Consider the following 22,860-nt stretch of genomic DNA (forward strand, 5'->3'; position numbering starts at 1 on the left):
GCTCTAGGATGCGTTCCTCCACCCTCCCGATTCATGGTGTTCAGTGTGCGGCCTCAAGCGCGTGGGTAGATCCTCTGGCCTCCTCGCTGATCTCCTGCTGCCCACTGTTACCTCCTCGCGGTCTTCATCTGCGAACTCGGCAGGATGTTCGTCGTCGTCGCCTGGTTGCGTCCCAGTCGTCCTCGCCGCTGTCATCGCCTACAAACGAGAGTGACCCCCCAGTGCCCCACGCCTCGTGAGTAGTTATGTCCGACTGCGATGTGTCCCCGGTTTGAAGAGCCATCAGCGTAACGAGGCTTGCTTCTCGTAGATTGAGGAAGAAGCGAGACAGGATGATACTGGTGAATCTGTATGAAACTCGTGGTGAGGACTGGACGTGCAGTCTGATGAGTGACTCGACGAACGCATCCCGAAATACTGAATCCAGAAAACCTGAAGTGATCTCCCCTTAGCTGCGATCCCGTGTCGTTCGTGCAGACTGACCTTTGGATGTAGAACACCATGTGAGACTATTGAAATGGCTAGAAGCTGCCAGGAAAGCTCAGATTGGCTCGTTATCTGTACAATGATTCCTTAGTCACCCGAAGTAATCGTTCCTGTTGCATGGCATGTTGTCAGCCAAAGTGCACCAGATCAACGGGTAGATCAAGACCGACCATCTCGCAACACAGTGAAGTCAAACGGGTGGTGATGTTCTCTCTGCGGCGAGTCGAACCATGTGGTAAGTTTGTTGCCAAGTAACAACGAGAACTATGGCATCCGCGGCGGTGGATGCGGCCATGGAAGCAGCAAAAACTACCAAACTACTATCAGCGACTTTGAAGTGATGACAGCGGAATGAGGAGTGCGAACAGCTGGGAAAACCAATGACACGTTCAGCGACTGCGCAATAATGTAACAGGGACACTGACGGTTCAATCATGGGAGAGAACTCCCACATGCAACCGAGAGGAGGCGGTGCAGCATCGGCCTCTGAATGACCCTTCAAACTATTGAATAATTGTATTTGAGCGTTGTATAACTAGCATATCAGCAGTACTTACAATCTCATAGGCTGCGCGTACGAGTGACAACGCAAAGACTAAGACTGGTACTAGAACATTTCGGGGGATTGATGGCATAAACTCGCAAGGCAGATATGGCTGGTTCAATAGATATTCACGTTCAAGGAATCTGGACACGATGCTCACCTGCGACACTACGTCATAGAGAGTGTCAATCAAAGCCAAGCAATGCCCGCAGTATATGCTCTATTGAACGAGTCAACAATACATCCAATGTGAAATACCACATGATTGATACCTCTATACAAACCGAATCAATTGTCAAAACACCGTGAAGATGTGTTGTCACTCACTTTGCAGTCCAAGTCAATGAGGTTTTGGAAACATCCGAGGCTGAGCAGAGTGATGGTGACAGCTTGAAGGAGGACATATAGCGCAGAGACCACAGAGTAATGACGCAGCCATATGTGCTTAACCTCTTATTCTATTGTCATACACCGGTCGAAGAAGTAAACGGCTGTTGTGATGATTCGTTTAAGACGGAACCCATGAAGTGACAATCATATGGAGCTCACTGAATGCAGCAATGAAACGACTATTATCGGTAAGTCTGTAGGTTGCGCAGAATCGTTCGGTCCACATGAGATTCAGCCAACGGATAGAAACTGTCAACGACTTACACCGATGCGACGGCTGTTTGCAGTTCCTGTATGCCTGCGGTGGCACTCATACTGATATGACACGAATCCGTGGATGAGTATGCGCCCTTTATATATGAAGAACTTGATAGCACCGAGGCCAGTCCGTCACCGTCATGATACTCACAAATTTCAACACTTACCCTAGAAAACATCAATCAAAGATTGCCCTGCAGTCACAGAGTTGGTAAGTACGTAGACTCAAAGGTTGATGTGGCGACCGCATTAGCTCCAGATGCAAATAGCTGCCCTCAACTCGCGATAGTTGTCCGATTCGTAACAAAATAACGAACGTCACTTGGACGGGCCTCAGTGCGGCATCGCGGGCTCTCTGCATATGAACATCGTTCAGTATATGAAACGGTCGAAGTGTCTCGGCTACTCACTGAGTTTCCTTAGCACGAAGCAATCACTGAATCGACACATGGCACTGCCGCTCTGTCTGGCGACCGGCCTCAACTATAGAAATGAAGTTCCCCGTGAATCACAAGCGGAAGTTCGCCTTCCTTCAGCCACCAGTGCGATAGTCGCTCAAGATTTCATATAGACAACAGCTACAAAAACACTTACACCCCGATCAGCTCAGTGCGTCGTGCCGTTCCTGAAATGCATACAGGCTTACCATGTCTGTATGACGCAGCATCAAGACCGCGACCACACGGCAATGTCAGTCATGATTTGCTGAACATTGCATAGGATTGTGGTCGAAGACGTCGTCTATGTGATGAAGTCAGAAATCCGCAGCCTTAGTGAGGAGTAGGGCTATGCCTTTCACACAATCTGTTCATTCTCATCTGTCCACTGAGAAGATGTGCCACGTACTCAAATGCGTCGTCACGGATACTATCGTTTCCGACCAGCTGAAAGAACGGGACGTACCTGGATCAGAACTTAGAAGGCAGTGAGTACACGGATCCGCTCACATCTAAGCTGTATACGGTGAGTTCGCATTCGATGTTATTGTGAATGGAACAACCAGACGCACTTCCAATCCTACCGCAGAACGGATACCACGCCTGAGCAAACATCATGGATAAGTGACGACGCGTGGATCTTGCCCGGGCCCTGCCTAGTCTGCCTAGCCTATTTTCGCCTTTTAAAAGTTATCGCAATACATACAACACTCCGATCAGAACATCTTCAATGAACTCGGTTTGGTCGACGTGCGCGAGCGAGCGACACCACGAGACATCCATTGACAAGTAGTAAAAGGCTCTGCCAAGTCGTATGAGCCCATTTCCGCCACAAAGCTTGGAGCGCGTTGTATGCAATCATGCCAGCGTAACAAAGTGGGCCGTTATGAGAGACTATCATACACATCTTCAGCAATGTGATAGCGGACGAATTGGGACTCGACGAGGACTCGGAGGACGGATGAATGACGGCAGCCCGGGCCGCGGGTGGCTGACCCGGATCGTGCGCAACGAGACCCGAAACGAGAAGACCCCAGCGACCACGCCGCGCTGTCCCTCTTTCTCAACGCTTTCCCCGGGAGCCATCTAGCAGGGCATGATTTCAATGCATCGATACTTCTTATGGGCCATTAAAAGGCTGTGAGTTACCTGTCGCTCGCGCCCGGACGACCGTTCGTCGACCACAAGTGTCACCTCCCGGTCGCGTTCTATGTCATCCTTGCTCCCCCCATCTCGAGGCGACGGGACCGCGTCGACTCTGTGTAGACCTAGCCTTAGGTTCGACAGAAACCCCACACCACGCGGACGGTCTTGCGGCGGGACTAGACCTAGCCTGATTGGTACGTCTCGAAAATCTATGCGTTCGGAGAACACTTCTTGGGGACGGTAGACTCTGGTAGACTCAGACACGTTGTAGTCAGAAGACCACCCTTCCCTCCGTCAAACAGGTCTTCTTTCCATATGGTATGCCGCTACTCTGAGGCTCACTGACAGCCGGCATCGAGCACGAAAACGTACAGCGGCCAATCTCCCCACGGCGAAAGCATCTTTTTCAGGCCTTTCTGCTCGAAGCCGTATGCCTTGTACACAGGTGCCTACCGAGCTCAAGGTGAGTATGCCGTTCCTTGTGCACAAGACGGACTTACGTTGACGTCTCTCGTCGCGCTGAGGGCAACGACTTGGCCCTCGCCTTCGCCTGCCGGTGATCCGTTAGAAGTGAACGTGTGTACATGTGGGAGAGAGGTGCGAGTCTACCTTCTGTCTCACGATCTCAAGAAGCCGCCGCCCAATACCCTGCCTCTGTCTTTCCGGGTGAACGCAGAAGTTGTTGAGCCACCACGCATCCGTTTTGCCCTGAATTACGCTGAGTGCAATGTCTCGAGGTGATCGTATCGAGCCACCTTTGGACTACCCATGCACTCATTCACAAAACCCGGGAAATCTTGCAGATACTGTCAAAAGAGGGCATCAGGGACAATCACAGCCGAGATGAAGGCCTACGCACGGCATCCTTGTAGTATTGCTTGACTGCTTCCGGCAGACTCGCCATGAAGTCGTTCAGACCCTGGTCGCGCTGCTCAGGACTACGGACTCTCTGCATTAGCCGATACACGAACCCACAAAGCCCCGTTCACCTACGTCGCGAAGAGCTCCTCGCCCGGCGGCATCCACAGAGCGTATCCGACCAGCGTCCGCTCTGGTCAAGTGCGGGGTAGAACTCTCCTGCCGCAAGGACTGCAGCTCTGATCATCGCTCGCGCCATCGGACTAGGAGGCTTAGGTCGCCCCAACGAGACTATTGCAAGCGCCATCTGTAGAACGTTGGTGAGAGATCCTGCGTTCGTATGATGTGCATACTGACCGTCCCGCATGGCCAGCGCAAACAGCGCGGCTGCAGCCTCGATGAGCTCGTCTATCGGATGTGTTGACGCTGGTGAGGGCGTGCTCGTATGGGTCAACGTATGACTCACCTGAAGGATCGGGCACTCGTTCAATCTTGAGTTCGGACTCAGACATCTTGTGTTACGAACCCAGAGTTATATGGAACCCACCAAGGTATGCACACGATTGCGTGCCTGCACTTATAACTGGCATGGATGCGGTACCGGCCGGTGATACCGTCGCGCTTGTGGCAGCTAGGGTCTGGGCGCATCAGCCTTCGTGCGGTGCACGTCGTCCGAGCCTGTACACGCCTCAGACTGAGTAGCTGTTGACGGCATGTACATACTCACTCGCGCCGCTACAGCCATGCTCCGCATTATGTGACTCCGCGATCATCTCGATGGCAAGTTAGTCCCCTGCAACATATCAGTGTCGACCGGTGATAAAGCGCGGTTCGCATACTTGACTGCGTGCGCATATGACAGATCTTCAGCGTCTCCTGTATTCGTCCCGACGCATGCATTACCAGTGCGTCTGCCATTTTCTCATGTAATTGTCCTGCTCTAACTTCGCTCAGGTTTCTCCGGGACGTGCGAATTTCCCGCGATGCTAGTGAAGGCCGCCTACGGAGGCGCGTCTGCAATGCACTCCCCGTACCGAAGTCATCGTCGACTGCTTGCTCCTCCACCACGGCACGAAAGGACCTCGTTTGGATGAGACGTGAGCAACTCGTAAGTCAATCGCTGAATCAGTAGCAATACAGAAGGTGGTTATAGTCATCTCAGTTCGTAGTGTAAGTCCTGTGATCGGTATCTCCCTGTAAATATCATCCTTTAGTCTGGATTATTGCTGAGATATCGATCGCATAACGACGTATAGCTGCATGCTAGGATGGAACACTTGTGACACCTCAGTACGGATGAAGATTACTGTGTAGCTAAGTATGTGCGAACAAGGCCTGCGGTTCGCTGACTTTCTCGCATTCCTCCGAGTTGTGTTCACCACCCTGAACTTGCCCGTCGGCGAGGACGGCATCTTCGCTACTACCTGCATCCCCTTTGTTGTTCTCGTCCGAGCCATTCTACATGACGGAGAGGGAAGCACCCATGCCGTCAACTCCCCGCGAGCGCGAGAAGTGTAGGCCGGAGCTTGGCACAGTTCGGATGGTCGAGAGCGTTCCGTCGGTAGTGCTGCCTGCTTCTCGCAGATTGAGGAAAAAGCGCGAGAGTATGATACTTGAGAATCTGAACTCCCAGCGGTCGGTATGAGTGGGCTAGTGCGTTCCCGCGACATTGATGACGACACACGCGGTTCCGAAGAACACGAAGCCGTCGAAGGCCTGTGTATAGGAAGATCAGCTCTGTCCTTGAGAACGTGAGATGTCTGTCGGATGTTGAACGCACCTGCGTGGTGATTCCTTCGAAGACAATGTTTAGGCAATTGATGATGACGAGCAGCCTGACAATAGATGCATAGCCGTCAGTCATCGGACAATGACGCTGGCATCTCCCACAACACAGTACCCGAAGTAGATCGTCCCTGTCAACTTTACACGTCACCGAATCAGCATAAGCGGCACTACTTAATCCAGCAACATAACAGGCCATCTCGCAGCGATAGTGAAGTCAAGGGTGCATGAATGTTTTCGAGACGGGCAAGCCGTCGGATGCGGTAGGTCCGACGCCAGGTGACGACGAGTACAATAGTGTCTGCAGCGATGGACGCGGCAAGCGATAACATCAGAACTGCGCAGCGGCTTCGTGTCAGTACATCCTCAAAGAGAACAAATGATGCATACTCCTAGAGCATTGGAAATATGCTTAGTATGTACGTGCGACATTCCATAGCAAGACTCTTCAGAGACAGGCGACAGATTTCCGATGGCACACATAGAGCGCGGAGACCACTGAGAATGGGCGGCGCCATATGAACTCAATCTCTTGTCCCATCGCAAGGCAACGATCGAATGCGTAGACAGCTGTCAAATTGTATAAACGTGAGTACACCTCGCCGGATTTCATGTATCCCAACTCACTGAATGCAGCGACAACGCAGTTATTCTCGGTTGACTTAAGGAATAATCAATATGAACGGCCGCAGCGACAGAGATGGAGCAACTGTAAGGCTCACGCAAGCTGCAGCATGGCAGTAATCTCTTGATCGGATGACACACTCATCCCGGCAGTCAGAAGTGGGCGGACAGACACTTGCGGCTAGATTCGCCTCGCTGTCATTATATACGACACAGGTAGTAGGCAATATGGGCGATGATCACTACATCATGGTTCAAGTTCTATATACACACGCATCTAACAATATCACTCACCGTGTCTGGCTCGCAGATCTCAGGAACAGAGCAGCGTGGAATGTCGTGAACACACTAGAGAGTAGCATAACATCATATCAGAACGATTATACCGGGTGTTGGTCAAGGACTCACGACAGAGTTCGCGTTGGGCCCCACGAACAACGCTAATTTTCATCCTGGTGCTAGGTACTGGGGCTGAAGAAGTCGTCGTATCAGCACCAGATGAAGATCGAAGAGCTGGGTGGAATGCAAATCATGATCGGCGTTCACAGAAGTGATGTAGATTGGAATCTGCAGAGATGCAGCCACGCCGTTTTCTCCGCTGCAAGACTTCGTAACCACTGTTAAGGCGTAGTTAGTGGGGAAGCAGCTACTCTACTTAGGTGTCGTGAGTACTCGGTGGGTTCTGGTACTGCAAACTTGCCTGTTCATGGCCGCCATGCAAGGGCACAATAACATTGCACTTCGAACAGTGATCTTTAGTGCAAAGATGCTGACTTGCCCTAGTTGATCGCATACACCGTCATTAGAGGACTCACCGTGTAAGGGCGAAGCGTTACAATCTCGGCGATGAGAAGAGACCTGTCATTTCGGGCGGATAGCCCCAAAAGTACGTTGACTCAGCCATGATACTTGACGCAAATTCGGGGTGCAATTTTGCACTTATGAAGCCAAGCTTTTGCGTGAGGAGTCCTCGCTAGCGGAGACGATTTTGCATTCAAGTTCGGGGCCCGAAGTATGCTCAGTGATAGTGCAGGGTGAGTGTGCGGTGTGAAAACTTACGTCGAGTCGGAGGAGGGGTCGCATTGCACGCTGACTTCTGCTTCACTTATGATACAGGATGAGTGTAAGACGGTGCATGGATAACGGAATGAGGCATATCGCTGCGACTGACGTGTCTGCCACGTCTGTAGCGCGGCTCCGAACGGCGTCACGCCAGACATACGCCAGATGTTGCCCACTCCTTGAGAGTGTAGTCGTAGTGTGTTACGCGTGACTCCGATCTTCGACCACAATGGTTGAGAAACAAAACTTACGGCGGTGTACAATTCTACGTCCAGCTCATCATGGAGGAGGGGGGATCCTTTTGACCACCGACCGACGACAACGCATGCGCGCCCACCGGTATCTTAACGACAATGTATCAAAAAGCGAACCATGTGAACCGTATCAAGATCAGAGAATACGTGGAACTATACTCTGGACGGTGCCTCACAGGACATTAGTTGCGAACCTGGTGTCGATAGCACTCACCCTGCAAGCATGAGATCCTCGGATCAATCGTCGCGCGCACAAACAAATTGAGCTTCCAGAAGTCGCACCTTCCATCAACACGGTGACGCTGCTTGACTGTCAGCATTAAGTGAAAAGGGACGGTCAGGGCCTACATACCCTAAACCAGCGCGCGGAATGGTGTCCGACGTTCTGCACGTACGAGCACCCATTTGTTCTCCCGGTGCATCAGGCACATAGACGCGCGTTGGATGCGAGGAGGAGGAGACGTTTGAGAGTTTTGTTTAACCGGCATGGCCATTTGAGCGCCGATCGAAGCACCGAGTCTGTCGGTCAGGCTTGCAATGATGAGACCACAGTGCATATCATTCAACCAGTAACGGAACCAGCTTACACTCATATTCATTAACCGCTGCAGTTCCACGTTGTCCCATGCTTATTTGCAATTTGACTGTGGTAACGAACTGCGCGTCAGTGTCAACACAGTCATTTCACCTATTCAAACGTTATCTTTTGCAGTTCGAGTATGCTAACGGAAAGGCGTCGTTGTTGGTGTGCAACCCCGTGAGATGCATGCATTGCATACTGTCAGAGGCAAGCGAGCATCAGCGGGTAGGCTAAATATAGATACGGACATACTGTTCTCATTCCTGATGCCTCCAGGTTTTACACAGAAGAGCTTCGCTCTCATTCGACTAAGCCATGTGCACTTGATGCTATTGTGGCATTGTAGACCCAAAGGCCACGGGAACCTGTCGCATAACGTAATAGTCCGGTGGCAACCATGCACTCCTACAGATAGTCCTGTAAAGCTATGGTGTCGCCTTTGACATTCCGTGACAGTACATGTTCCCATTTTGAAGCAGCGAGAAGCCCGAAGCACCGAGAAGCCCGAAGCACTAGGTACGAGCCACACAACGGAATGTGGCACGGTTCCTTCAAAAGATTTCGTATGCACGCAGCTTGTCATCTGGTGTCAGCACGAGACGGGACGAAGACCCGTGTAAAGGCGAGACCGTAAACCATAGTTTGATGCCCATAGAGTTAAAGCTCAGCGTTACGAAATGACCTTGCGGCAGTCTTGCTTTCAGGCGAACGAACCATGGATCTGAGGGTCGTGGTTGGAAATTGGCTATGTGCATAGGCCCCTCCGCAGGAATGTTGGCGTATGATTCCACGTAAGAGGAAGCGACCGTGGTGGCACTCGAAGAAGCGCGAAGGGCGGTATAGAACGCCCATCGCTATTGTCCTCAGCCAGAGCGAGAGACGCTCACTGGATGTAAACATACGTACGTGTTATGTGAGTGAGCACGAGCGATAGTGACCAAAGACTTCCTTCAGTGAGTCAAGCGGCTTCTGTCGGCTCTTGTAGATGGCATCGACGGCGACAGATATATATAACCGACCTCTCATGTCTCTGTATGACAGCGTCAGATCTGCAGAGAGCCCGAGTAAACCCTCTCCGACTGCAGGAGACCGCAGCTGCGCAGGGGCACTGGCAATGGCATAAGTAGTATTAGACGCACCTTCGCAAATACATAATCTTGGTTTTATCCGTGTCGTGACCTATGCTGCTGTTGGGAGTTGGCCCGTGAGTTATGAAATGCTACCCAACGTAACCTTGGTATTGTCAATATTATTGAACGTCTGAATGGCACCTCGAACCGTCATGTGTGCCACAGTGCCAGAGCCCCGCGATCTCTATGCATCGAAATTCCTCATGCGAACAACTGATGATACTGGTCTCCGGTATGATACATCGCTGTCGTGCTTCTTGACCACTGACAACGGGGCGGTCCCCTTCTCAGTGAGGCCTACAGCTCCGAGTCGTTGCCAGGCGACCCGGCGGGCCCGTGACGGTGCTCATCGCCCTGTAGCCCTTTTAGCAGGTCGAACTCTATGGGGGCTCGGTGCCTACCTGGCCCGCTGAGTATGTCGGAGTATTTGTCGTCGTCGCCTTCGCCGGTGGTGTCTAACACACTCACGGTGACACTCGCCAGCCTTGTGGGTGGGCAGCGCAGCCGAGCGATCAGATAGCTCACGTGATCCTGGTACACTAGTGTGCCAATACGATTAGTCACTGAAGACCGCTCTCTGTCAATTAGGTCTTCTCTAGGATCTGCATAGGGAGACTAGCGACCAACGTGAAGCTTCGGCAACTTCAAGTTGTTGACCAATGCCCCGGCGGCCAACTTGAACGCCGCCGCCCAACGGCGTTGCTTCGGAGCACTGGTGTGCGGGCCCGAGCCAAGTCAAGGCAACAGCCGACAGCAGAAAATCTCAGGTCTGAATTTCGAATACTCGGAAGCAGCTGAGTAGGAGAGACGTTCGCGGGACCAAGCGAGAAGTTGGGAGCAGGTCGCGAGGTCGCACTATGTCCTTCTCGGGCGCTCAACTTGTAACTTGTAAGTAGGTCTACAGTTCAAGTTAATCTGCTGCGCTCATATCTTCCGCATCGTACGTGCTCCGGACACATCTTAGACAAATGTTCTCCGGCTGTCATCTGTTCCCGAAGCTCGAGAACTGTGCATGCTTATCTCAAGACCTGACTGAAGCGCTGGAGGTGGGAAGGTCGCATTTGCTACCTGTTCTATACTCGTACGGCAGGTAGCATGTGCTTCCAGCGAGTCGGGGTCTCCAGTATACCGCGACGGATGGAAGAACATGATCCTACATCCGATCGTAATTTTTTCATATTAACTGTTCCTCGACACATGATGTGGAGCTCAAGACACCATCGTGCGGCAGCCGCGCGAAAGTTGGGCGTCCCGGATTCCTGTCAAGTTGATGGAGAGCCCTGTGGTATTCCGTGGCTCAGTCGCAGGCAGACAAGGTTGGCAATTCCTTCCTCCGTGCCACATCAGTCTCATACTGAATGTGCCGCATGATGCGCGCTATACACAGGAATGCATTACCCGAATCATCCGGCCTCGTCTACTGTGTACTGGTGCCCCGGCCATTGCATCAGAAATTGAAGCTACCCCGATGTAGAGTATATCCGACGGATTGCAGCTCGACCGTGTTGGCGGTTGCCCAAAGCTTCACCAGCGCTACGCATGGGTCAACGACGACGGGAACATTCATGGGCTTTCTGCCCGTACATATGTGGTGCAAATTCGCCCAAGCGCGTCCCCGATGCGGCGCGAATTCAACCCACAGGCAAAAGTATCCCATCACACAAGTCCCGAGTATGGCTCTCGTGTACGGTTTCATGACGTTCCTGTTGCAGTCTCGGCTGACTGTCCTGTTCCGTTGACACCGGATTCCGTTCTGAAAATCATCACACTGTGGTCAAGAGCACCGCAGCATCGATTCACGGATCAGATTCTCAGTGTTCGGCAACCTGTTTGTATAGGTATGAAAGAAACTCTTGCTTATGTGTTCCCTGCTGACTGACTGGGCTTCAGGGCGGAGGATAGAACCTTCATTGAGCGCTTGGCTTCCTACGCTTAGCGTACGATCGGCTACGCCATTCCCAGGTAGTGACAGCAATGGGAATGTTTCCTGTCGTTCTGTACGCGAGCAATCGAAGAGGTACGCCTCCCACCCATTATGAAGTTGAAATGACAACTGCGGACGGTTGAATACAAATCATCACTGTTGTACATGGATTGGATGAACATACACCCAAAATTCTCTCTGTCCGACAGTCGAGTCTATGTTTCAGACGTTGTCAGTCATAGACACCACCGACTATGAACTGGAGGATGGAAGCGACTTTGAAAATCACTTCACGGGGTTCACACAACGTGCAGTGGATTCGCCGATCACGAGGCTGTTATCGTAGTCAGTCAGACCTACTGACAGCAGGGAACAGATAGGCCGAACCTAGTAACACCGGATTCCACCCACGGAACCACCAAAGTTGTGTCAAACGCGACAAAGATGTTAGTCAAACAACACTTCGAATGCACCGTCGCCATGTTCTTCTCGACTCCGAACATCTTGCCACCGATATATATCTGCGCTGCTGAGACTCGTTGTCCACAGTCAACCCCAGTGCCCAAGCAACCGATACCAAGACACGCAAAAATCATCACGCTGATTCAGGACGGTCAGTATTTCACGCAGACTCGCTCAGTATGATTGGATGACATTTTCTGTTGAGATGGACCCCGCAGACATATCATATGTGTGCCAGACCCTCTCCATGGAAGAGCAGCGGACGGTTGTGATGATGATGGGTCTCGGGTAAGCCAATGCTACGTACTATACAGCGGGATCGAGTGGCTGACACAGACTCTAGTGACATACTGACGGATGGAGATGCTCCGTCGTGCACCAGTCGAGCTCTGGCCCGTCCAGAGGCGGACCTTCGACTTCGTCTGTTGTCCCGTGCAACTATTCCGGCAGCACCTGCGCCGGTCTTACGGAAGACGACTGTCAGGGGTGTCCCAGGAGTGAGGCAGCACCTATGGCGACACCACAGGAGCCATTTCGTGCACGACCGCCACGGTAAGCATATTGCCAGTGGCGTACGGGCACCAGCTGAGGAGGTGTGCGCGATGGCCATCTCGGACCTCGACAACCTCGCGCGCCACATGGCATCCGTGCACCTCAGGCTCACGGCGCAGAAATGCCCGAGGTGCGGTAGCCAATTCTCGCGGATGGACGCCCTATTGCGACACTGCAAAAGGTGCGCTAGCTGCCAGTAGGTGAGTGAATGTGTTGCTGTAGTGCAACCGCCGTCAGGATTCACCCGTCGCCCATGTAGACCTGTCATAGGCGCTTTCTAATTATACCCATTACCCGCTCAAAGCGCATAGACTCGTTTCATGGTCCGGAAAGCGCTGGCGACCTGTATGGCTCGCGTCCGCCGTTCCCTTTGCGTCTGCTCATAACCTGCCAGCCGCGGCAGATTTTCGCAACTGAGTCCGTTTATTGTTATGCGATGACCATAGATACTTGTATCACACATCTATGTGTCATAGGGATAGCGCCCTTTGTGCGCTATTATTGCCGGCCCGGTCTTTGCGTACTGAGCTCGTCGCCCCGACCAGGCTTGTCCGCTTTCACATGCAGTGCCCACAGTGGATTACGGACGGATGTTTCGCCGCTTCGGGCACTTGATCAGTGTCCCTTCATGCCAAACCGCTCAGTAGTGGAATTGCAAATACAAAGCTGAGCACGTCTCAACGCTCTCCTGAACCAAAACGGGCAGTAATCCACACCTCTTAGTATTATTGGCTGAGTAGTGGTCAAGCGGGCCCATCCCGATTTCGCGTAAAGGCACGTAAGCGATCCTTCTGTCAGATTGCTGCTCAGAGTTGCCAGTCACTGGCAACTTCGATCGTTTCAAAATGAACGTGTTGCTCATTTGTCGCGAGGCTAGCCGAGGCATCAAGCCACACATAATTATGAGAGCCGCATCTGTCAGCGCCAACCGTCACGCCTGGCATGCAAAATGAAGAATCCCGGGCCATAGATCCCTACCGGCCTAATTATACACGCAGGTCGGGGCAAGAATCTGCTTCCCACCGAGATGATGCCACCTCTACTGTACGGAAACAACCGTATTCAGTCGTCCCAGTCGTCGAGTCGGGTTGTACGAGTCAGCCAAGGTAAGCCAGCAGTGCTCACTTCTCTCGGTCGAGATGGCTATTGTATTCTACTAGTACATAGATACACGGTGGGTACGATCTCCCGAACTGCGACCACATCTACAATCTATATATGCGCCTTCAGGGGTACATGCACAAGCGCCGCCGTCTCTAAGTACGAACCAATCACCTGCAGTTTCGCCGCGTTCTCTTTGTGCCAGCTCTGATGTGCCTGGGACAGTTCTTAGCATACCAGTCCATCTAGCAGCAACCACGGAACATACCTTTACGGAGTCCCATCCAACGAAAACGACTGATACCTGCTTGCCGCCGATTTTTGTGATACTGTAGCACGCGTCATGCATCGCAGGTGGCTTCGCTCCAACAGCGGCCTGGTATGCCCGCTCGTACTCCTCGACGTCACCCTTCACGGTGATTACGGCCTGGACAGAGTTATGAACGGTCAATCGAATCTCTCGATCTGAAACGGCTTCTACGACACCGCAGCACTCACGATCTCTGTCACAGGCGCGGTGGTGATCTTCTCTGGGAAGGTGCCGAAGGGGACGAAGTAAGAAACGGGCTTGGCCGTGGCAATGTTCAAGATCTCCTCAAAGAAGTCGCCGTACTCGTCTTTAGGCCACACCAAGTCTGTCGGCTCAAATCCTTGGTCTAAGGCTAGTACGTGGGATCATATGTCAGCTTGGCTGGAAATCTGTGCAGTGAATGCATAAGGGACTCAATAGAGCTTCGTCGCGTCCTCGACGGGGCTGCCGTACCACTGGTGGACGAGTCCGCATTTGGCGGCCGCGTCGCGGAGCCGCTTGTACGCGGGGGACTGTGCGTCGACGCCATCTTCAGCTGGACGATTATGAGCTCGACGGTGATCATCTTGACTCTTGGAAGTGTAGGAGCTAATGAGTTCTACGTAACGTAGTGTGCGCAGAGAACGACAAACTGGTATCCTTGGCTCGCAGTTATATGCGTCAATCCTCGGGCGCCGTTGATGCGAGTTCTGGTTGGAGGTACTTGTTGATCCCGGGCCAGCGTATTCGGTGACATTCAGTTTGAACGGCGGGCGGCCTCGGGCGGCCTTCGTCGGCGTCTGTCCGCTCGCAAGAATGAACGAAGGCCTAGTTCGCAAGTGCGCCATGGTTCGGTAACACCGATGCTTCCGCAAAGTATCCATAAAGGAATAATGACCGGCGGTCGATCACAACGCTCGATACGTACTATACAGTGTGCCACGATGTTTTACTGCCTTGCAATTCAGAACCTTGCCTCTTCACAAATGTCAGTCGTTTGGGGTCTTGACCTACAGGACACCAAAATGAAACGACATTCGGTGAACCTGAGTACTGGATATTGATGAGACGCTCAAGTACGCCCTCTGCTCCTACGCCTGCTACTAAGCATGTTGTGATCAGTAATATTGCGATCGATAGCTGATACTGAACATGTACCTGTACCATTCTGACCGCGACAGCTGATTCCAAATTGTAGAAATCTTCCCGAAAACGCGTGCACAAGCGGAGTTCGAGGTCGTCGGGCCTTTGTCATGTCCGACCTACTCGTCGAGCGATCCGCACCCCCTGAGCAGACCGAGGTTAGTGACCGAGGCTCACCCTCAACAAGCCTCGATGGTGAAATCCCGACGACAATGTCCCAGAAATACTGACCAAAACCGACACGCTCCGCCTGTGCGCACTCTTGGGGTCTAGCAATACTTATGGGATCAGCTGGAAAAATCCTGCGGCTGTCGCTCATTGAGGCCGATTGCATTGATTTCTGCGCGTCCGTTCGATTATTTGAAAGACAGCCCATAAGAATGCCAATATTAGTGCTAGTAGTGAGGGCGGGCGAGGACTCAGTACTCAGTACTCATGCTCAGATCGACGCTGCACCAAAGTGTAAGCGCTGGCCAGGCCCTAGGTGTGGTGGCGCTGGGATGTCAGTGTGGCGTGGGACAGTTGGGCGGGAACGGGCGAACTCTGCTGTCGAGCGCCCGTGAGGAGGACACCAAGCCCGCCAGAAACGCTGCCCGCAAGACTGCCCCCGTCGCCGACGCCGACGTCCTCAAAACAACCCGAGCGGTGCGTCCCTGCTGTCCTGCCCGGCCCCTGCGCGAAAGAACGGCGCGCGAACTCGCCGGGACGCGCTGGATGGGCCGGGCTGCGTCCGGATGTCGGTCGTGCTGATGCGGGCGTCCCACAGGCCCGCCATGTCCTCAAAACTGCCCTCCGTCCTCGCCGCGACCGACGAGGAGATCCAGCTCCTCCTCGCGGCGCAGGCACACATTGGCTCGAAGAACTGCGACAAGCAGATGCTCCCGTACGTCTGGAAGCGGAGATCTGACGGTCAGTCCCTTCCCTCAGAAACATGGGAGCGACGACGACCCCTCCCCCTTAGGCATCCACATCATCAACATCGGCAAGACCTGGGAGAAGCTCGTCTTCGCGGCGCGCATCATCGCAGCGATCGAGAACCCAAACGACGTCTGCGTGATCTCCGCCCGGCCGTACGGGCACCGTGCGGTGCTCAAGTACGCCGCGAACACGGGCGCGCAGGCGATCGCGGGGCGGTTCACGCCGGGGTCGTTCACGAACTACATCACGCGCTCGTTCAAGGAGCCGCGGCTGATCGTCGTGACGGACCCGCGCGTGGACCACCAGGCGATCCGCGAGGCGAGCTACGTCAACATCCCCGTCATCGCCTTCTGCGACACCGACGCGCCCCTCAAGTTCGTCGACGTCGTCGTCCCTACCAACAACAAGTCCCGCCACTCCATCGGCCTCATGTGGTGGCTCCTCGCGCGCGAGGTCCTCCGCCTCCGCGGCACCATCCCCCGCACCCCCGAGGGCTGGAGCGTCATGGTCGACATGTTCTTCTACCGTGACCCCGAGGAGGTCGAGAAGCAGCAACAGGAGGAGGCTGCTGCCAAGGCGGCCGCGGCCGCTGGCGATGTCGCCGAGGCGCCCCTCAACGAGTGGGACCCGACCGCGGCCCCTACCGCCGGCGGTATCAACCCGGCTTTGGTTGCCGGCGAGGGTGGTGCGTTGCAGAATTTTCTTTTTCGTTATTTGTACATTGATCCACGAGTCCGCAGGTGCGCTCGACTGGTCTGCGGAGCCGACGACGACAGGCCCGACCGACTGGGCAGCAGAGCCGGCCGCTGCGTCTGGCTGGGGTGCGGACGCGGCGGGTGGTGCGACCGGCTGGGATTAAGGAGTTTACGCACGGGCCTGCTATCACCACACGATATTCTTATGCTGGGCCGAGGCCATGCTTTGTATGCGCATGTCATATCACCGCTTTCTGTTTTCCAAAACTATGATGCACACGCATGGCCCGAGCACGTCCCGAATGAGCGCAGAGGCGGGCTGCAGTGTCGCCCGTTGTATGTATCCGTACGCACGTTATCCTATCGAAGCCGCTGCACGGGATCCCATTATGCTACAGGCCGTAAGTTACAGGGTTGGCTATACATTCCGTGGTGCGAGCATGCAGGGGCACCGGTCGTAGATTCTGCTTCGCCCATAGATTCTACTTCTACTTCACGACGGCACCTTCTAAGCATCCATGGTGCCGGGCTGGTCGACGTTGCCGTCCTTCTTGAACTTTGCGTGCATGGCCTCGACCTCGTCCTGGACGCGCTCGATGGACTTGAAGTACTTGACCGTCTTGACGTGGAGCTCTGTCGCCTCATCAGCTCCCGCTCACAGCCCGCAAAGGGCGGGGCGGCTCACCGGCGGTGGCATCCTCGTCGACGACGATGAGGGCCCAGGGGTGCATCTGGAGGGCGGAGAGGGTCCACATGTGGTTGACGCCGTCCTCGATGGCCTTGCGGAGCGCGAGGGCCTTGCGCTGGCCGGAGACGACGACGACGACCTCGCGCGCGTCGAGCACGGTCGCGACGCCGACGGTGAGCGCCATGCGCGGCACGGCGGCGACGTCGTTGTTGAAGAAGCGCGCGTTCGCGAGGATGGTGTCGTACGCGAGCGTTTTGATGCGCGTGCGCGAGGCGAGGGAGGAGCCTGGGGGAGAGGGTGAGAAGGGGATAAGAGAGAGAAGGAACGGGAGGAAGGGACGGGCGAGGGGGGGGGACGGGCGCGGAAACGGAACAGGAGACAGGGAAGAGCAAAGGACGGAGACAGGGTCAGGAGAGGGGGAGCAGCTTACCAGGCTCATTGAAGGCGATATGGCCGTCCTCGCCTATGCCACCGAGGAAGAGCTCAATACCGCCGTACTTCTTGATCTTCTCCTCGTACGCGTTGCACTCTGCGATGAGGTCGGGCGCGTTCCCGTTGAGGATGTTTACCTGCTCCGGCGGGATATCAACTGTGCGCTCGTCGCGTAAGCTTCACAGCGCAGACGACAGAAGGAGCAGGACGCACTGTGGGAGAAGAACTCGCGGAACATGAAGGTGTGGTAGGACTCGGGGTGGTCCTCAGGGAGGCTGACGTACTCGTCCATGTTGAAGGAGACGACATGCTTGAAGGAGAGCTTGCCGGCCTTGACGAGCTTGATGAGGTGCTTGTACGTCGGGATGGGGGACGAGCCGGTGGGGAGGCCGATCACGAACGGCCTGTCCGCCGTCGGCGCAAAGTCCGTTATCCTGGCGTGCGGAGTGAGTAGCAGAGCAAGACTGCGGGGGAAGAACGCACCGCTTGGCGATGTACTCGGCAATGTACTCGCCGACTGAGGCGGGGCTGTCGCGGATGATGAGACCTGCGAACAGACAGTTGAGGATCTGAGGGTCTACAAACATCGCTCGGACTCACGCATGCCGGCTGCGGTCGGACGGACTAGTCTGGGTGCTGCGCGCGCTGACAGGCAGAGCAGCTCGCTGGGAGAGCGGGCTGGAGAGAGGGAGGGCGGGGACGGGTTGGGCGGATGAAGGATGGGGGAGCCATAGGTAGAGGGAGACGAAGGGGCCAGATAAAGACGAGAGGGCGATCGATCCGTCTGCCGGGCTCACGCTCCACTCTCGCAGCCACCTGCACCTCGCCCACTCGTCCATGGACGACGCGCATGGGAGCGCAGCGATTGGTGCCCTCCGCCGCGCCTCGCCTCTGCCCGTGTGCTCGTCTCCGCCCCCCATATGCTCCTTCCCCCGGACCGCCCGCACAGGCACCGACGAACATCCGCCTTATCGAGCCTCGAACGTCGTCGCTCGCCGCACCCTCAGTCGCAGCACAGCATTCCGCTGTACAGGACTAGAAATGCATTGCAGTTGCATACGGCACGTTCGTGGGTCCCATGCTAGATCGACCAGCTGATCCCGTCGTCGAGGAAAGAGAAGCACCTTGTCGGACTGGAGTCTCGGACTCTGACTCACAATGCATTCTTCAGGCTCCGTGCTTCGATGGATAGGGGAAGCTGCTTTAGGACGGCTGGTACATTGTTCCCAATATTGCCCCGCGTCGCAGCGGGCTCCGAGTCGTGTGGTACATCCCTCCCCTGAGGCCGTCGATTGACCTTGCACACTGAAACGTGCGAGGTTGGTTGTTTGCAGTCTGCAGAGTCTTGATATTCCGTGAAATGGTTCCAATACTGATAATCGAGTTGCTGAAAATGAACGCAGCGGCTAGCGGCGTAGAGTATTAGAGCTGGCTGCTGGCGTAGGCTCCGAGACTACCGCGGAGCGCGCATTGGGCCACAAAGCTTCCCGAAAAGGAAATAAGCGCGCTCGGTGCAGATTCCAGTTCAACTCAACCCGCGTTCGCTTCACCGCGTAAGCACAGCCTGCGAAACCTATGCCTACACTACCTCAGCCAATCTCAGCTGTTTCCCATCGCAGCCCACCTCTGATCAAGGTTGCAGACCAGTGTGGACGACACCGGCGAGGACGCATGCCAGCGCAGCAATTCGATCCGCTTGCGCGTGCCCCGCGTGCCCGTCTGCACATGCATCGGTGGATAATCTTCCTATCGAGCCTCGGCCACCCCTCTCGACAGTGACCAGCGGAGCGGTCTCGACCATTTCGTCGCGGGAATTGTGGAGGATCCAGTTTTCGAGACGATTGACTTCTTCGGATGAGTGGCAACGTTCTTGTCAACAATTCCATGTCTTGATGGTGCACGCAGACTCGCCCTGTGGTCGCGTGGCAGGTTCGCTTTATGTTTTGATTACACACTGTCATACACTAAGTACCTGCACAGAGTGTTGCGTACAAAGCCTTGGCCTTTCCTGACATTGCGTGGACTGACATTTTCATTGATCCCGTCATCGCCCGCCCGGGCCACGTCGCCTCTGGCCACAACACCGCCCCAAAAGTAAAATCAATCATCCTGCAAACTAAACACGTCTGTTAGGTCTCCATCTCTGCATGCTGTATTTTGGAAATTGACGCAATTTACTATGTAGATGCGAACGGGTTGCACTGTCGTTTCTGGCCAGGGGCTGTCCATATTCTCGATGCGTCCTGCGTCCGGATTCTGTTTATCCGCGGATTCGTACGTCCCACAGTGGTCACATCCTCTTTGCTGTCCCCTCAGCATAGCTGCGTCTCTGTTCTATCTTCTCTATCTAATTTCAGAAAAAAACGAACATCCGGTCAGCGTCCCCGTAAAACGACGGCTCTGTGTCTGAGTGTCGGAATGTCCCGCAGACCAACATGATATGTTCAAGTATAAGAAGAGGGAATATGTACACCGCACGGACACAGTAAGTTCTAGTACTGATTTTCGGTCATGTCTAATTCAGAATTTTAGATCGGTCTAGGCGACAATAAATAGTCAACAATGCCAGTGCGATGCGGTAAAGATGTGAGTGTGTACATGCAGAGCCGTCTCGTGAAGGTCCCGTTGAGATGTCTACACATTCACTTCCGAGATAGCTGTGGAGGATTTCGGGACGCAGGGACTATGAGTATGCGGTGCTATTCTTGAGGAGAAGCTGCAAAACCCCAGTGCCGTGGCGTGAGTCCTTGATACAAGGCTGTGCGCTCCTGTGCGGTGGTGATGCAAATGGAGATGCGAAACCATCGCATATCGCTTCGTGGGTATGCTATCGTGATACACTATTCTGGAGCGAATTGTGGCGGCGCCTAAGTGGGACTGCAAATGGGAGTCTCTGCGCGTCGCACTTCATTCTTTTCCCTCTCCTGAGCCAGCGAATTTCAGGTTCGGGATGCATTCGTCGGGCTCGCATGACAGGTGTCGCAACGAGCGCTCGAAGTAGAGGGTATATAACCTGTACTGCTCGCCGTCTTTCCACAACCCTGTCTCACATCATGTCGACTGATACGCTTGCACAGGCGGGTATCTCAGCAGTCAGGCTAGGGTGAGTGCTCCTCGGTCCTCTTAGTCGCCTTATACTGAGGCCGCAGACACAAGGACTGTACTGAACGATATCAACGTGGCCGCAGCGTGCAGTGAGCCACTACTTAGCATCTGATTCACACGACATTTCTGATTATTGCTGGTATTGGCACTGATATGTATAGCACTATACACATACGATCGTTGCCTCGCCTTCCCGCAGGAGGTAACGCTTTTGTGGCGACGCCGCAGCATGTCCATGGCGACTTGTCTATATATGCTGCTGCACCTGTCCACCGCGATGATCCTGTATTCATCAGTAAATTCGGCAACTTATGCTGCGGCGGAATACAAGGTACGGCGCGATTGAACTGCTTGGGATCGATACGAATATTCACTTGGTTTCAGAGGTAACTCCCATAGTAACTCGCATGTCTGTGATTTCGTGCCACATTCATGTATGGGCATTTGACAGCTGTGTCGTCCAAAGTCTATGGATGCAGTGCGCCAGGGTATTGTTCTATATCGCCAATGGTGGTGCGTTACATTGTCATCTTCAGTTACCAGCTTACATCAGTGCCGCATCGTCCTAACAGCTTTCACTGCGCTGCGTGCCTACGCCATCAGCAATCGTTCCGTCCTCCTGGCTTTCTTGATCATGTTGTCCTTTTTGGTCGTTGCCGGTACCTGCATTGTGCGTTTTCCAAATTGAGCCATTCTTTCCTGACAATCATGCTAACTGTGTTCATCAAGTATGAGATTTCCGTGGAAACAGTGATTACTGTTTCAGGCTTACCTTCTGCTTGCATTCTAGCATTCAACAATGAAGTGCTCGGGTGCGCCTTACATCTCTCTGGTTTCGTAACTATCGTTGGCAGACACTGACATAAAGGCCTCAACACATGTAGTGCGTGTAAGTTAGATGTTAATCAAATCCTGGATGAACTTGGCTTACAAGTTACGAACCTTGTCTAATTCGCCCACATCACCGTAGTGATACTTGTTGCGCAAGTGTTCTCGATCTTCCCGGAGATATTGCTGGTGACGGCAATCTGGCGTCATGCGTATGTGGCCAAGCTTGCCAAAGATGCACAAATTGATGCTCCCCTCACTACGCTGTTTTTTCGAGATGGTCAGTGTTAGCGTGTACTACGCCCGCCGTCATTAGTCGTATTTTAACGTCCGCCCGTGCTTCTACTCTAGGCACACTCTACTTCATGTGAGTCCATAGGTACAGACTCAACACGATCGAAGAAAGCTCATCTTGACTTGCCGCCTCAGTATGATCGTCGTCCTTCTAGTGACAATACTGGTTCTCAGCCGCACCGGAGTTGTTGGTTTCAGTGCCTTAGCATGTCAACAACGCAGCATCGTACTCACCCAACTTCAATTCTGCTAGGTTGTTTTCACCGGCTTCATGCCAGAGATTTGCTACGCGTACGTTTTTCGGCATTCGGGTCAAAGCCATCATAGCTGAACATGATCAAGCAGACTGCAGACAATACTGCTCTCGCACTTCTACCTCAACTTACGCGAAGCAAGCGCTATCCGGGGCGACACGGCGCTCTCCGGCGTATCAGAGCAGTCTAGTCTCCGCTTTGCGCGTGTTGTAGGTACACTTGCGCACACCTCCGTATATGACGATCAGAGGATCCCGGCGCCGGGAGACTTGGACGTAGAAGACGTCCTCGATGCGGACGAGGAACAGCGGGAAGAGGGAGATGCTGAGATCGAGATATTGGTGGTCTCGCGGAGCAGCGCCGTGGACCAGGAATCACATCCTTCTAAGGTCCTTGTCGCGAAGATTGTCCCGGAAGTTGTATCCGTTCAGCATATTGTGTAATGTGTTTTCCTGCCTTGCAAGCATCCTCTGAACCGCGTTCCGAGCACAAATCAAACTCACGTATCGATTTATGTGTCCTCACTGCAAGACACCATTCGTTGTCAAGCAATCGGTGTCGGCCGAACACTGTGAGTAAGTATGCTCGGTTCATATACCTATTCCGCGCTCATTCCCTTCC

At 53.9% G+C, this 22,860-nt stretch overlaps 8 protein-coding genes across 8 annotated transcripts; 1 reads left to right on the forward strand and 7 right to left on the reverse strand.

Annotated features, from left to right (window-relative positions):
* Nucleotides 1–3,372: 3,372 nt before the first annotated feature.
* B0H18DRAFT_986557 (uncharacterized protein) lies at nt 3,373–4,618 on the reverse strand. The gene is made up of 6 exons (XM_048044790.1): nt 4,477–4,618; nt 4,121–4,426; nt 4,017–4,067; nt 3,846–3,969; nt 3,762–3,811; nt 3,373–3,710 (listed from the first exon to the last, which is right to left on the reverse strand). The coding sequence occupies exons 2-6, from the start codon at nt 4,214–4,216 to the stop codon at nt 3,600–3,602; spliced, it is 432 nt and encodes a 143-aa protein (XP_047897441.1). The 5' UTR covers nt 4,217–4,426; nt 4,477–4,618; the 3' UTR covers nt 3,373–3,599.
* A 959-nt stretch (nt 4,619–5,577) lies between these two features.
* On the reverse strand, nt 5,578–5,983 carry B0H18DRAFT_1115835 (uncharacterized protein; the record flags this gene model as incomplete). Its single annotated transcript, XM_048033320.1, has 3 exons — nt 5,578–5,740; nt 5,804–5,835; nt 5,900–5,983. The coding sequence occupies 3 exons, from the start codon at nt 5,981–5,983 to the stop codon at nt 5,578–5,580; spliced, it is 279 nt and encodes a 92-aa protein (XP_047897442.1).
* Nucleotides 5,984–6,543: 560 nt separating this feature from the next.
* Nucleotides 6,544–7,305, reverse strand: B0H18DRAFT_986566 (uncharacterized protein; the record flags this gene model as incomplete). The annotated part of the gene is made up of 5 exons (XM_048044791.1): nt 6,544–6,770; nt 6,823–6,840; nt 6,937–6,999; nt 7,024–7,177; nt 7,229–7,305. Coding segments are annotated over 3 exons (255 nt in total), but the record flags the coding sequence as incomplete, so codon positions are not given.
* Nucleotides 7,306–13,624: 6,319 nt separating this feature from the next.
* B0H18DRAFT_1102348 (uncharacterized protein) lies at nt 13,625–14,468 on the reverse strand (the record flags this gene model as incomplete). The annotated part of the gene is made up of 4 exons (XM_048032547.1): nt 13,625–13,809; nt 13,862–14,020; nt 14,092–14,255; nt 14,357–14,468. The coding sequence occupies 4 exons, from the start codon at nt 14,466–14,468 to the stop codon at nt 13,705–13,707; spliced, it is 540 nt and encodes a 179-aa protein (XP_047897444.1). The 3' UTR covers nt 13,625–13,704.
* A 1,330-nt stretch (nt 14,469–15,798) lies between these two features.
* B0H18DRAFT_1115837 (40S ribosomal protein S2) lies at nt 15,799–16,802 on the forward strand (the record flags this gene model as incomplete). The annotated part of the gene is made up of 3 exons (XM_048033321.1): nt 15,799–15,934; nt 15,987–16,628; nt 16,684–16,802. 3 exons carry the CDS (start codon nt 15,799–15,801, stop codon nt 16,800–16,802), a joined length of 897 nt encoding a protein of 298 aa, XP_047897445.1.
* A 344-nt stretch (nt 16,803–17,146) lies between these two features.
* B0H18DRAFT_1083291 (glucosamine-6-phosphate isomerase) lies at nt 17,147–18,362 on the reverse strand (the record flags this gene model as incomplete). Its single annotated transcript, XM_048031649.1, has 6 exons — nt 17,147–17,271; nt 17,324–17,611; nt 17,757–17,915; nt 17,972–18,192; nt 18,242–18,305; nt 18,359–18,362. The coding sequence occupies 6 exons, from the start codon at nt 18,360–18,362 to the stop codon at nt 17,147–17,149; spliced, it is 861 nt and encodes a 286-aa protein (XP_047897446.1).
* Nucleotides 18,363–19,308: 946 nt separating this feature from the next.
* B0H18DRAFT_986588 (uncharacterized protein) lies at nt 19,309–20,135 on the reverse strand. The gene is made up of 4 exons (XM_048044792.1): nt 19,944–20,135; nt 19,739–19,886; nt 19,664–19,687; nt 19,309–19,610 (listed from the first exon to the last, which is right to left on the reverse strand). The coding sequence occupies exons 2-4, from the start codon at nt 19,864–19,866 to the stop codon at nt 19,505–19,507; spliced, it is 258 nt and encodes an 85-aa protein (XP_047897447.1). The 5' UTR covers nt 19,867–19,886; nt 19,944–20,135; the 3' UTR covers nt 19,309–19,504.
* Nucleotides 20,136–22,330: 2,195 nt separating this feature from the next.
* B0H18DRAFT_986593 (uncharacterized protein) lies at nt 22,331–22,683 on the reverse strand. The gene is made up of 2 exons (XM_048044793.1): nt 22,618–22,683; nt 22,331–22,585 (listed from the first exon to the last, which is right to left on the reverse strand). The coding sequence occupies exons 1-2, from the start codon at nt 22,671–22,673 to the stop codon at nt 22,426–22,428; spliced, it is 216 nt and encodes a 71-aa protein (XP_047897448.1). The 5' UTR covers nt 22,674–22,683; the 3' UTR covers nt 22,331–22,425.
* Nucleotides 22,684–22,860: the final 177 nt, after the last annotated feature.

Source organism: Fomitopsis serialis (assembly GCF_022376445.1).
Source record: "Fomitopsis serialis strain Sig1Antser10 chromosome Unknown B0H18scaffold_10, whole genome shotgun sequence".
NCBI lineage: Eukaryota > Fungi > Basidiomycota > Agaricomycetes > Polyporales > Fomitopsidaceae > Fomitopsis > Fomitopsis serialis.

What these genes read in the sequence shown, in the direction of transcription:
- B0H18DRAFT_986593 (XM_048044793.1), bottom strand. Translation starts at nt 22,673, where the DNA reads ATGCTGAACGGATACAACTTCCGGGACAATCTTCGCGACAAGGACCTT. An exon ending in GACAAGGACCTTAGAAGGAT is followed by an intron (nt 22,586 to 22,617) that starts GTGATTCCTGGT and finishes CTGCTCCGCGAG; the next exon opens with ACCACCAATATCTCGATCTC.
- B0H18DRAFT_986557 (XM_048044790.1), bottom strand. Translation starts at nt 4,216, where the DNA reads ATGCAGAGAGTCCGTAGTCCTGAGCAGCGCGACCAGGGTCTGAACGAC. An exon ending in AGCAATACTACAAGGATGCC is followed by an intron (nt 4,068 to 4,120) that starts GTGCGTAGGCCT and finishes CTCTTTTGACAG; the next exon opens with TATCTGCAAGATTTCCCGGG. An exon ending in GCGCGACGAGAGACGTCAAC is followed by an intron (nt 3,711 to 3,761) that starts GTAAGTCCGTCT and finishes TGAGCTCGGTAG; the next exon opens with GCACCTGTGTACAAGGCATA.
- B0H18DRAFT_986588 (XM_048044792.1), bottom strand. Translation starts at nt 19,866, where the DNA reads ATGATTGATTTTACTTTTGGGGCGGTGTTGTGGCCAGAGGCGACGTGG. An exon ending in AAGGCTTTGTACGCAACACT is followed by an intron (nt 19,688 to 19,738) that starts CTGTGCAGGTAC and finishes CATAAAGCGAAC; the next exon opens with CTGCCACGCGACCACAGGGC. An exon ending in CACGCGACCACAGGGCGAGT is followed by an intron (nt 19,611 to 19,663) that starts CTGCGTGCACCA and finishes TGCCACTCATCC; the next exon opens with GAAGAAGTCAATCGTCTCGA.